Source organism: Hylobates moloch, unplaced genomic scaffold (genome assembly GCF_009828535.3).
Source record: "Hylobates moloch isolate HMO894 unplaced genomic scaffold, HMol_V3 SCAFFOLD_2, whole genome shotgun sequence".
Taxonomy (NCBI): Eukaryota; Metazoa; Chordata; class Mammalia; order Primates; family Hylobatidae; genus Hylobates; species Hylobates moloch.
Genome location: NW_026652277.1, coordinates 18173746 through 18188147, shown reverse-complemented (window position 1 = coordinate 18188147; position 14402 = coordinate 18173746). Strand labels below are relative to the sequence as shown.

At 39.3% G+C, this 14402-nt stretch overlaps 1 protein-coding gene across 6 annotated transcripts in view; it reads right to left on the bottom strand.

Annotated features, from left to right (window-relative positions):
• CACNB2 (calcium voltage-gated channel auxiliary subunit beta 2) overlaps positions 1-14402 on the bottom strand; it is a 404032-nt gene that overhangs the window by 26441 nt on the left and 363189 nt on the right. For 3 of the 6 annotated variants that reach the window (XM_032165854.2, XM_058432056.1, XM_032165922.2), the window contains 2 exons: positions 10495-10571; positions 2400-2533 (listed from right to left, as the gene is read on the bottom strand). In XM_032165854.2, the coding sequence (XP_032021745.1) occupies positions 2400-2533; positions 10495-10571 (211 nt within the window). Of the gene's footprint in view, positions 1-2238; positions 2259-2399; positions 2534-10494; positions 10572-14402 lie in introns of all 6 variants that reach the window. The other 3 variants (XM_032165884.2, XM_058432061.1, XM_032166009.2) reach the window with 1 other exon arrangement.

The following is a 14402-nucleotide window of genomic DNA, read 5'->3' as shown; positions in this document are numbered from 1 at the left end:
AAAACATAGAAAACAATCTTCTCATTGCATCTCAGGCTGTTGTTTTGTTTTTGAATTCTACATTGATGTTAACCACATTATCAATAACATAAGAAGAATGAATACCAGTGCCGAAGGCATCATAAGCATATTTCTTCAGTTATTTCATTTATACCACCTGGGATCATACTGAAAATGTTTAGAAGCCAAGTCCTTATAACTATGCGGTGTAAGAACACCTTTTCCACTGTTGAAATTAGGAATGTAAATTTCCTGCATTTTAATAATAGCTACCAAGAAATTTTATCTCAAGACTTTAATTCTGAAGTGGCGCAGTGTTTGATAGGTCTTTGGTTCCTTCGATCTATAACTGCCAACTAGCAAAGGGTCACCCATTGCTGGTAATCAATCAGCTTCTTAATAGGGTAGCTACAGAAATTACCTTATTTGATGGAATATTGGTGCTTTGTGCCCTGTGAAGAATGACACCATCATTTTTATCTACTCTTTCCTGTTAACCCTATTTAGCTGGATTTTTTTTTCTTTTTCTTTTTTTTTTTTTTTTTTGAGACAGAGTTGTCTAGCTCTGTTGCCCAGGCTGGAGCGCAGTGGCACAGTCTCGGCTCACTGCAATCTCCGCCCTCCGGGTTCAAGCAATTCTTCTGCCTCAGCCTCCCAAGTAGCTGGGATTACAGGTGCCTGCCACCATGCCAGGCTAATTTTTTTGTATTTTTAGCAGAGACGAGGTTTCACCATGTTGGCCAGGCTGGTCTCAAACTCCTGACCACAGGTGATTCACCTGTCTCAGCCTCCTAAAGGGCTGGGATTACAGGTGTGAGCCATTGCGCCCTGCCTGCTCAATTTATTTAGTGAAAAAATTGTGATAAACGTTTTTCAAGTTTTAGAATTTAAAGGTAAGCAAACTTCAAAAACCTATCTTGACAAACATGGTTTTAGCTCACGTTCCTTCTCTGTCAAGGCCCGAATGTCTTAGCGATGCTGATTTTCTAAGCTTCTGAATGATGGACACTGTTAGTCACTTGGCTGCAAGCTTTAGCTATAACAAGAAGATCGGACCCCAGAGACGGGCCCACTGTTGTGGGTGAACATCAAGCTGAGGCTATGTTAACATAAAAATCCAAGTGTTGCAATGTTTGCCCGGAGTGCTGAAGTTTTCCCTTATTAAAGTAATCATAATTGATTTAAAAAAAGCCAACTTTACAGTTCAGTATCTGACACCTCATTAACGAGTTGAGTTCCTCCACAAACCAAAATACTTGTTTGCAGTGGAAAAGTGTTCATTATGTGGAGAGTTTGGGGGCAGAGGATAGATAGACTTGACATCACATCTGCATGTGAGAATATATCCATGGTTTTGCCACATTTGGCAACATTAGTATGACTCTAAAAGACAGCATGGTAGCTGTGGAAACTGATGGGTAAAACAGGGGAAAAAAAAGGGAAATTTGTGGGAAGGGTAGTGGTCCTTAAAAAATAATGCTTTAAGGCTACAAAATGGGTGAGAGGAAACAGGCTTTGTCTGAAGTAACGAGAGTTCAGGAATACCCTATAGTTTTCATTTAGGGGACAAGCAGCCTCACTGTGTAGCATCTCGGATGGCCAATGGCAAAGGCTGTAGGCATGACCACCGGCTGCACTGTCCAACGGGTGAGATGCTAAAATCTGACTGATGGAGAAGGCAAGAACATCGGGAGAATATTTATATATGACAATAGGAAAAACTCACAGTAAACCGCCAAAACAAGCCTGCAGTTTTCCACTGGTCTTGTTCATCTGCAGATTTTGCACCTAGTGGATTAGAAGTTTAAATACTGACTAAATTAAAACTTGAATACTTTTTTTTTTTTAGTACAAGCTATGTATCTGGATATCGTAAGTCAGAATTTAACAACTGCTTTAATATGTTTGATCATAAGTTAAATTTCTGGATAAAAGAAAGAGACAGAATAAGCATGCACAATTTAGGTGCATTATATGGAGCTGTCGGTGTTTGACATCTTGAATGTTGAAACAAATTCCCTTGGTGGTAGATATTATTCCATCAAAAAGGATAAGTACTGTAATGGTGTTTTAACAGGTCACTCCCTGAATTTAGTTGGTTTGAAATGCATGAACTCAATTAGCTGTTGATAGGTTCTTTGCTTGGGACAGAAATGATTGTATTTAATACAACTGTGGGAATTAATGCTAATGATGCCAGTGGCAGGATAAACACAGCTTATGTCAATGTATACTTACCGATTTCTGCTTCTGCTTAGCTACAGCAGCATGGAAAAGAAACAAATAACAGAGCATGCACGTTATTGGCTTGTCAAAGGACACAGACAGTCAACAGGACTAGAAATGTGACGCAGTGCAGTTGAGCAGGTGGACAATGGGAGCTTCGAAGTTAATGTTACCTTCTTAAAGAAGGGCATTCTTTTCTCTTTGGAGTGGGGTGACGTTACACTGTTTGCACTGGGTTTAGGGGAGCGGTGGTTTGCTGGAATATCATTTTCTTCTGCATCTAAGCCAGTAGCATCTATGTCTATAGCTATATACAGACAAACAATTCAAAAATCAGGTGGACAGGAGAGGAAAAATAGGTTATAAAGAAAATAAAATGAAAGCAAATAAAACTAACCATAGTAAAAAAAACTATCATGAGTGCTCAACACAGTACGCAAAGAAAATTAAATTTAAAGGTAAAGCATGTTAAGAATGCAAGGTAATCAAATCTAACGAAACTGAAAGATACACTTATAATATTTTTGCTTAAATGAATCAGTTTCATACTAGACCTCTTGAATATTTTCAGAGAAACATTTTAAATCTGTAGTTTCAAATATAATGTTGATTTTCTCTGTATCAACTGTATAAAAGTGCAGTACAGAACATTTGACTTCATATCTTACAATATCTTAAACCAGCTTTGAGATAACAACTACTTTGAAAACCTTTATTATAGGTGAATGCAAAAGTAATTGCGGTTTTTGCACTGTTGGAATTTGCCATTTGATATTGGAATACATTCTTAAATAAATGTGGTTATGTTATATATCATTTTAATGGGCATTTCTCGCTTTATGCGTTTTTGCTAATGACTTATTACTTGCTGTTTATGTTTATTTTAGACTATGGAAATGATGTCAGACAAAAAGCGAATTTGAGTGACTTTCTTATTCGAGTTCAAAATAGGTCGTAAAGCAGTGGAGACAACTTGCAATATCAACAATGCATTTGGCCCAGGAACTGCTAATGAACGTACAGTGCAGTGGTGGTTCAAGAAGCTTTGCAAAGGAGACAAGGGCCTTGAAGTTGAGGAGCATAGTGGCTGACCATTGGAAGTTGACAACGACTACTTGAGAGCAGTCATCAAACTGATTCTCTTATGACTACACGAGAAGTTGCTGAAGAATTCAACATCAACCATTCTACGGTCGTTCTGCATTTGAAGCAAATTGGAAAGGTGAAAAAACTCGCTAACTGGGTGCCTCATGAGCCGAGCAAAAAAAAAATTGTTGTGTGGAAGCGTCATCTTCTCTTATTCTATGCAATAACAATGAACCATTTCTCGGTCGGGTTGTGATGTGCGACGAAAACTGAATTTTATATGACAATCAGTGACAACCAGCTCAGCTGTTGGACTGAGAAGCTCCAAAGCCAAACTTGCAAAAAAAAAAAAAAAAAAAAAAAGGTCCTGGTCACTGTTTGGTGGGCTGCTGCTGGTCTGATCCACTATAGCTTTCTGAATCCCAGCAAAAACATTACATCTGAGAAGTATGCTCAGCAGATTGACGAGAGGCACCGAAAACTGCCATGCCTGCAGCCGGCATCGGCCAACAGAAAGGGCCCAATTCTTCTCCATGACAACGCCCAGCTGCACATCACACAACTGGCGCTTCAGAAGTTGAATGAATTGGGCTACGAAGTTTTGCCTCATCCATCATATTCACATGACCTCTCGCCAACTGACTACCACTTCTTCAAGTATCTCGACAACTTTTTGCAGAGAAAATGCTTCCACAACCAGCAGGATGCAGAAAGTGCTTTCCAAGAGTTTGCCGAATCCCAAAGCACGGAGTTTTATGCTACAGGAATAAACAAACTTATTTCTCATTGGCAAAAATGTGTTGATTGTAATGTTTCCTATTTTGATTAATAAAGATGTATTTAGGCCTAGTTCTGATTTAAAATCCATGGTCCGAAACCGCAATTACATTTGCACCAACAATACAACGTGCAAAAGAAAAGATTTTTCTTTTTGCAGATTTTGTGTAAAAATAAGGACAGTGTGAAAAGTTTCACGAAAATTGCAACAGACATTTGAGGGAAAGAGAGAATGGAAAATTCTCAATCCGGTCAATGCAAAGGAGTCATACACAAGGCCAGTGATTCAGGCAGGGCTCCGGGAAGGTCATGATTAAAATGATTTTAGGCTGATGAAGACTAACGAGAAAACACTGGGTCCCAAGATATCCGAATGAAATCAGTCTAATAAAATGACATTGGAAGACTTCTGGTGACTTATGCAAAGCCACTGGGTTTAACAAAAGAGGCAGAGTGGAAGGGCACAAGGACCCACGAGGATATGCCACTGGTTTCCTCATCTGTAAAATGAAGGGTTTAGCTTTGCTGCTTGACCTGCTTTTACTTTTCCCATCGTTCCACCTGAAAATACAGTACTTAAAAAGTGTTACAAGAAAAAAAGATGCATAATCTCACTTCAAATTTTACAAAATGCTTCCACATGCAATCGAAATAGCTACAGAATTTTATCAACTGCAGAATCAGAGATGGAAATAAAGATGAACTTCAAGGCTCTTATTTTTAAGATTAAAAAACTCAAAAATTTAAGGGACTTGTTCTTGGCAAAAACTCAGCAGTCAGGATTCAGACCTACTCCTCCTGCGTAAGTCAGTCTATAGCCCTCCGTATACTACACTGCCCACCTAAGTGAGTCTGCAACCGTCCCTATACCACACTGCCCATCCAGGCGAAGTCCCTTTTCAATCTGGGTGCCCTCTTTCAGTTCCCTTCACATCCTGAGTGGGGTCATGTCCTTGGTGTCAGGAGTCAGGATGACATCGTAGAGCTGGGCTAGCTAGAAAATTATTCTATGGTTAAGAATCAGTCAAGGAGAAGAAAAAAAATTTACTCACCCCAGGAAAGCGTCATATTATACATGTTAGCTCTCTAACAAAAACCATAGTACATTTAGATTGAAGGAAGGAACAAATTACCAGTTTGAAATAACAGACAGCTTAGTGTTACAATACAGCTACCATTCCCTGTGATACACAACCTGAACTGCTCACAGCAGCTTCTGCTAACCTTTTCAAAGGATGGAAGATCATCTGACAGGCATTACATTATTTTTCAGTTTTGAAGTTGTTATGAATATTAAATGAACCAGGCTTTTGAAAACTAGGATCTCTTATTTAATTATTCCTTTTCATTTGATGAGGTAGGAAACCTGTGATGGAGTGAATACCTGCCATTGTTTGTACACTATTACAAATAATCAGCTATTGCTTGCATAATGCAGGAGGTATGATTTTCTATCAAAAGAAGGTAATAATGGACTGAATTAATTCCAAATAGGTAGACTTAACATAGTAAGTATGTCTTCCTCTTTGCCGTATCTATGCATACTGATGTGCTAAAAGGTTTAGCATGTGGTATGTAGAGAAAACATAAAATGTGCCTAGGGCTTTATCCAGTGCTGACTTTTATACCATCCTATAGCTAATCCTTTGTTCATATGTGAAAGTTTCCTTATGGGGCTTATTGAATGGCATAAGCCAGGAAAGAATCTCAGCAAAGTCTTCGGGAATGGTTTTCCTTGAATCTCAACTCAAGCAGCATGTTGTTAGCGCTTTCCTGGATATGAAGGACAAGATCTGGGTCAGGATTTCATTATTCCTACAATACATGTTAACCAAAATCAAGAGTTTCCTTGCTGGTGGTAAATTCCCACATGTTTTATCTTTCTCATCTTTTATTGGGCTTATAAAGACCACATTCAAGGGACAGTACCCTTTGAGGGCTTTTCTAAAATGAAGATAACCAGTTGGATGTCAGAATTTACAGGACCCTTGGATGGTCAAGTTCATGAGTTGGATTTTGTGATTTGGCCATTGAATCTAGCCTGCTGTGATCATCAGGTGTATTTTTGTTTCTTAAAGAAAGAGTGAGCCGGGCACGGCGGCTCACACCTGTAATCCCAGCACTTTGGGAGGCCGAGGCAGGTGGATCACGAGGTCAGGAGATCAAGACTACGGTGAAACCCCGTCTCTACTAAAAATACAAAAAATTAGCTGGGCGCAGTGGTGGGCGCCTGTAGTCCCAGCTACTCGGGAGGCTGCGGCAGGAGAATGAGCTGAGATCACGCCACTGCACTCCAGCCGGGGCGACAGAGAGAGACTCCGCCTCAAAAAAAAAAAAGAAAGAAAGAAAGAGTGAGGCTGGGCATGGTGGCTCATGCCTGTAATCCCAGCAGTTTGGGAGGCTATGGTGGGCGGATCGCCTGATGTCAGGAGTTCGAGACCAGCCTGGCCAACATGGTAAAACCCCATCTCTACTAACAATACAAAAATTAGCCAGGTGTGGTGGCCGGTGCCTGTAATCTCAACTATTTGGGACACTGAGGTGGGAGAATCACTTGAACCTGGGAGGTGGAGGTTGCAGTGAGCTGAGATTGTGCCACTGCACTCCAGCCTGGGTGACAGTGAGACTCCATCTCAAAAAAAAATAAAGAGTGGAAACGTGTACATCTTTGGCTGCAACACTGCCCAGGTGTTTGGCTTTCCACACACATAGCCTGAGTCAGGTTTGAAATTTACCTGTATCTGGACATGACGGCTGTAAATCCCAAATTGAGAACTTTCTATAATGTACTAGTTCTGACATTTGGTTAACTCAGGTCTAGAAACATCTGAGTTCATTCTGAAATATGTAGAATTCTGAAACATGTGGTCGCTTTCAAAACATATTAAAGAAACTTACCAAGGCAGTTAAGAAGCATTTTCAAATCTATTCAGCTACATATATTTTATTAGACTCAGATGGTTCTCCTTTTAATGAGAGATGTTACTCTTTTTAAATTTCATACTTATATTTCCATACTTTAGCAGACATTAGTATTTACTTGGAAAGAACTGCTTTCATATATTTGAAAAGTCTCATTCTTCCTCACTGGCATGCATATATTATTATTAGTGATAGAGAGCCTTGGGAACATTTTTTCTATCTATTTATTTGAGACAGGGTCTCCCTCTGTGGCCCAGGCTGCAGTGCAGTGACATAATCATGGCTCACTGCAGCCTCAACCTCCTGGACTCAAGCGAACCTCCTACCTCAGCCTCCCAAGTAGCTGGGACTACAGGTGTACACCACCATACCCAGCTAATTTTTTTGTTTGTTTAGAAATGGGGTCTCACTACGTTGTCCAGGCTGGTCTTGAACTCCTGGGCTCAAGTGATCCTCCTGCCTCAGCCTCCCAAAGTGCTGGGATTATGGGTGTAAGCCACGGCAACCAGAACATCTTTTTGAAATTTAAGTTTTTGTGTTAAAGGCTTGGGTCAAGTTAAGCGGAGCTTGGGGTTGAGACATATGTACACACGTGTGTGTGGGTGCGATGTATGTGTTCTGCAACTGGCTATGACACCCATGCCCAGATGTCAAGTGGGAAATTTTCCAAGTTCTTGACAGCATCCAAGCATATATACTTTAGGAAGATACTTATATTCTTTGGTCTGGCAATGAGGGAGGAGAATAATAGATGGGACCTTTGGAAACAAGATGAAAATGATCATTGCAGGCCCATCCACACTTGATAATTGGAGCAGTTGTGCCTGGAGGTGGATTTGGAGAACTTCTCTTTGGAGCTTTCTGAAATTTTCCTTTAAATTAGTTGAGCTATTGATATAAAAATTGTCTCAGAGTTCTAATATGCTTATTATACCTTTTGTAGTTGGTTATAGCTCCAAGTGACTCAGTCACCAGAAAAGTCACTTGAAAGTTGGTGTATCTCTACAAAACCTTGGTGAACATTTAAATCACCTTTTTAAATATTACAGTCTTCATGGAACTTTACTTTTAATAATGTCAAACATCTGCCTACAAAATGGAATGTTATTTTACATGTATACTAAGTTGTTCTTCAAAATGCATGCACCTCCTTTCACTACACAGACGGTCCTTGACATACACTGGTTCAAGTTAAGATTGTGCAAGTTTATTATGAATTTTTCAGGACATAACCTCATCAGAAGTCAAGGTCTGAACTTTACGATGGTTCAACTTAGGACTTTTTACTGGGTCTGTCCACATGTTAAGTGCATTTTGAGTTACAATATTTTCTATTTATGATGGGTTTAGTGAGGTGTAACTCTATCATAAGTGGGGGAGCATCTGTGTTGCGAAAACCACTGGAGGGCTACAATATGGCTGGAGGGAATGGAAGAATTTTTCTGGTATATAGAAAGAAGTGAGGCTGACATTTGCAGGCAGAACTGCTGCTTTATCGCAAGGTGACACAGTCTTTTTCCACTTTAAGAGCCTAGGAGCAGTCCCTAGAAATCACTGAAATCATCTTTGAGATATATAAGAAGAGTGTAAGGTTTATGTAGGAATCCCTGCAACTTCACACATTTGAGAAGGAGCAGGATAGGCCTCCCTTCCTCTGTGGATTCAGGGGCTCCGTAATTATCAAGGGAAGGTATAAGCTTCACATAATACCCACAGGGGCTTTCATTTTCATTTCATGCATACTATTTTACTTAATTTTGAGCATCTTAGAATTGCTTGCTTCAAGTTGTAAGTAGATAGTTTTTGAAATTAATTTGCTTCCTAAAGCAATTCATTTACTGTGCTCAGATTTTGCTCACTTAAAAAGTCCTATATTCTGTGTAGAACTTGGAATTCTATATAAACAGGAGAACAATGGTTTGAATTGCAAAAATAGCCCATGATCAGTATCTTAGTTTGCCAATGGCTGGGCATGGTGGCTCACGCCTGTCATCCTAGCAGTTTGGGAGGCTGAGGAGGAGGATCCCTTGAACCCAGGAGTTTCAAGACCAGCCTGGGCAACATAGTGAAACCCCTTCTCTTAAAAAAAAAAAATCCTATAGTTTTTGCTAAGAAGTCCCTGATTGGTCTCTAAAGGCCACCACCATTCAGGAATAAAGCTAATTATTAGTAATAGAGAAATCTTGTCCTTAAAGCACATCAGTCACTGTGTGACTAGTTCCTTGATTTCTGCATAGTTGTACAACTCTCTGTTTTTTATCTCTTCCCATTTCCAGCTTTCTAGAAATCACACGCAGTATCATTTTGCTGAAACACCCTGGCAGTCAACCTTTACAATCTTACTCTGACTCCCAATTACAATTCTCTTAGCAAACTAAGATACTGATCATGTGCTTTTTTTGCAATTCAAATCATTAGTCTCCTGTCTATATAGAATTCCATGTACTACACAGTATAAGAGACTTCCCAGATTTAGCAAATATAAATGCAATATAAATTTGAATTTTAAACAATGTTTAAGTATGTTCCGTACATTTTTAGTGTAAGTATGCCCCATGCGATATGTACTTAAACTAGTAAATTATGGTTTATCTGAAATTCAAATTTAAGTAGGTGTGCTTTATTTTATCCAGCAACCATTAGGATGAACCCACTGCTTTGGAAAGAAAACAGTAATTACTCTTCCCACACACATTTTCATCTTTTTTCTATACTTCTTGTCTGTGTCTTCCACAGAACTTTTCTGACAGAGCCCATGGCAGGCCAATCCTCTATCTTCACTTTACTCTGTGTTCCTTACCTTTCTAAAGTTTTTATCCTTCTATGTAATGTTAAGGTTATATCTCACATTGTGCTATGGTTGTTGGCAAGTATTCACCCATTTACTGCCCGTGACAAGCACCATGACAGGAAGTAGGGATTAAAGATTAAATATGGCTGGGTGCAGTGGCTCACACCTGTAAACCCAGCACTTTGGGAGGCTGAAGCAGGTGGATCACTTGAACTCAAGAGTTCGAGACCAGCCTGGGCAACACTGTGAAACTCCATCTCTACAAAAAATACAAAAATTAGCCGGGCATGGTGGTGTGCACCTGTAGTCCCAGCTACTTGGGAAGCGGAGGTGAGAGGATCGTTTGAGCTCTGGAGGCAGAGGTGCAGTGAGCCGAGATCGTGCCACTGCACTCCAGCCTGGGCAACGGAGCAAGACTCTGTCTCAAAAAAAAAAAAAGTTAAATACATTAATCATTTTGATCATCTACAACAATGTAGAATAAACACTTTGACATACTTTTTTTTCCAGCCAGAAAAAAACATTTCCCCATATTGTTTGTAACTCCAAAAGGGCATGCTCTCTTCTGATTCCTTTTAACGTCTGTAGGGTTAACATAGTGATTGAGTGTATATGTAAATTCACAAAACTGGATAGGGCTGGGGAAAGCATGAAATGCAGTATGTATTATTCAGCATTTATCACCTACTTACCAGACGATGGAGGTGTTGATTTTCTGGAACTAGGTACTATGTCACCCAAACTGGATGATGAATTTCCTCCTGATTTACTGGAGTAAAGCAAAAATTCCTATTAAATCTGACACTTATTTCACATCCTCAAACATTTATATTATTCAGTAAACATAATTATGTTTTTATTCAACTTTAAATTTATCTTTCATTTAAGGAGGAAAACAATATTTCCCAGTGGAGATTCCTGGAGTATTTGAAATAGCCACATGATGGTCTCTGATTTCAAATTCAAGGTTTAATTTTAAAAGGCCCTGAGAGAATGGAAGAGAACCAGTGTAATTTCTGCAGCTCCCAAGTTACTTGCCCAGATCACAGACCGCGAAACAGCACAGATTTATTTTACTTTTTATTTTAGAGACCCTCAGAGGCGATGCATAGAACCTTAAGGCTAACACCCAAGATTAATATTTCCTTCTTGTTTGGTTGCAGCTCCTCTGTTTTAGCCTGGTTTTATTAATAGTACGCGAAGATTGAAAGCACTCATGCTTTTATGAGCAATCTATCAAAGAACAACAGAGCATATGAAAACTTGCCAACCACTAAAAGACACATGAAGGAACACGACTAAACAGAATATGATATGATGTAGCCATCAGATAGTACCCAGAATACTTCTCAAGCATGACTCACATGGAGAATGAAACGTGGTTAATTTAGGAATGATTTGAAGATCATACATTTCCGAACTACCAAATTCGAAAGTTTGATATAAGATATACTTCAGTGTCTCAGAAACATTGGAGTTAATATTAGAACAACAGCATTTGTGTTTTTCACCAGCCTACTGGCATGCTAAGTAACATGTTACTGAATGACCCCTCTCTCAGATGAAGATGAGAAGAACATTTTACATTTGGGCAAAATGATCTCACTGCCTAATGTTTATTATTATGGCCGAGCCAGGGTCTAGTTGAAAGAATTTGCTACAGTGTTTATGCATCAAAGGGCAATATTTACTTATGTAAATATTAATATGGAAATAAAAGTTTTATTAAAGTATCAGTAACAGGCTGAATGTTATTGCTACTGTTCTAGCATTTTAATGCATAAACATCAAAAACTTTATTAGGCAATTAGCAGGAGGGTTGTATATCTTTTTAAGGTTCTTAAGAGATACTCAAATACATTTAATAAGGGCATCAGACAGTATGTGAAATTAATGACAAGTGATATTTATAGAAGCAGTTTCTGGCAGTTATACAAGGACCTATTACCAAGACCAAAACATTTTTTTCCCCAGAAGTTTTTTTTTTTTTTCTAAAGTATTAAGTCTAATTTCAGTTTAAGTTCATGGGTTTTATATTCCCTTTGAAATTTAGTAACAGCCAAAATATTATTTGAGTTATGTAAAATTGTAACAAATACTGCAAATGGTGACAATGACCAGGATGCAGATTTGTCCTTGACTTTTAATTCTATTAGAATGCCAAGTTCTTGAACTGTACCCCAATTCCATTTCCATTGAGTTCTGTCAATTTTTATAATTTCTGTATCAGAGTTTTTAAAGACTGCCAGATTCTGGTTATGTCCTCAAAACAAAACTACATTTAAAATGTTAGGAGAGGCCGGGCACAGTGGCTCACGCCTGTAATCCCAACACTCTGGGAGGCCAAGGTGGGTGGATCACCTGAGGTCGGGAGTTTGAGACCAGCCTGGCCAACACGATGAAACCCTGTCTCTACTAAAAATACAAATATTAGCTGGGCGTGGTGGCGCGTGCCTGGAACCCCAGCTACTTGGTAGGCTGAGGCAGGAGAATCGCTTGAACCAGGGAGGCGGAAGTTGCAGTGAGCCGATGTTGTGCCACTGCACTCCAGCCTGGGTGACAGAGCAAAGCTCTGTCACACACACACACACACACACACACACACACACACACACAGAGAGAGAAATGTAAAAACCTATGAAAGCAAGTAAAAGTATTTTCACATACTTAGGCAAAATTTTGGGCCAAAATAAAATGAAGAAAATCAAAGGAAAAGATATATGGCTGTAAGAAAAGGTCATCTAGTTCTCTGGAGTAAGTTCTGAGATGTTGCATTCACTCAAATACGGATAACTCAGAGTCCTAAGGGAAAAAAATGCAAGAGCAAAACAACATATCTAATAAAGTAAATAATAACAAATGGCAATCACCATTTGTCCTGGGCTTGCTGTGCGGCAAGACCTGGCTCCTTAATCTGCAGTACAGCATGGAAGTCTGTACAGCATGGAGGTCAGGCTGCCATCTTGGTTCTGACGCTTACTAGCTCTGCGACCTCGGTCAAGTTCCCTAACTTCTCTTAACCTGTTGTCTCATCTGTGACCTGTAAGATCTAATACCCACTGCTCCCACAGGTCCTTATAAAGATGACTGGAGCACTAATGTTAGCCTAGGCAAGCCCATCTGGGAGACACAGGAGACTACATTTCTGTAACAATTTTGGGAAAAATTTCTACTCCCTTTGAAGTTGTTCTCATTTCTCAGTTTCTATATGAAGAGGCAAAGAAGGACACACAAGCCTGCCTTGGCAAAAATCCATCCCAAATTTTCCAAAATGCATTCTACAAAACACTATTCCTAAGACATGAACCAGAGGAGTTTTTATGAGAAAGCAATTTTAGTAAATACTATACTTAAAACAATTCCCATTCCACCAGAGATTCACAGTGTACGTGATGACATTAAAAGGCTATAACAAATCCTAAAGTAACTTTCTATTACCTAGAACTATCCTAAATTTATTTCATCTTGGAACCCCTTTCTCAAGTGATTTGACAAGAAAATTCTGAAAAATGCTGAATTGTCCTAACTAAAAACAAAACGCCCCCCAGCTGGGATAACTTCAAACCTCAACAAACTATATACTACCTAGTTGATAGGAGCAATGTCTACACCCTATTAAAACAAAATTTTTCCATATAAGGTGATTCTTTTTTTGTTTGTTTTTTCAGACAGAGTTTCACTGTCACCCAGGTTGGAACATGATCTCGGCTCACTGCAACCTCCGCCTTCCAAGTTGAAGTGATTCTCATACGTCAGGCTCCGGAGTAGCTGGGGTTACAGGTGTGCGCCACCATGCCCAGCTAGTTTTGTATTTTTAGTTGAGATGGGGTTTCACCATATTGGCCAGGCTGGTCTTGAACTCCTGGCCTCAAGCAATCCACCTGCTTTGGCCTCCCAAAGTGCTGGGATTACAGGCATGAGCCACCGTGCCTGGCCATAAGGTTTTATTAACTAGTATTATGATACCATTTTCAGTACAGAGGGTAGGAAAACACAAAATAAGGCCAATGGAACATTAAGGATTGAAAGAATACTATCGGGTCTTCAAACACCCTGCAGGCAAAATGCACATGCGCTGTTCATCTACATGTCTCTACTTTTTTTTCTCATTAAGAAATGCATTTTCAACAAAAGTTTAATATTTAATATTGCATATCAAAATATGCATTATATATATGTTGGTCTAATGAATAATTTACTGCTGCTAATGATAATGATAACTCAGAGTAAACTATTTTAATCCTAAGAAGGTTATCTTCACAGGCAACTTTTTTTTCTTTTTTTACTTTTAGTTTCGGGGTACATGTCCAGGTTTTTACACAGGTAAACTGCATGTCACAGGGGTTTGGTGTACAGATTATTTTGTCACCCAGATAATGAACATAATGCCCCAGGAGGTGGTTTTTCTGATCCTCACCCTCCTCCCATCCTCCACTCTCAAGTAGTCCCCAGTGTCTTATGTTCCCTTCCTGGTGTCTGTCTGTATGTTCTCAATGTTTAGCTCTCACTTATAAGTAAAAACACGTGGTATTTTTTTTTTTTTTTTTTTTTTGAGATGGACTCTTGCTCTGTCACCAGGCTGGAGTGCAATGGCGCGATC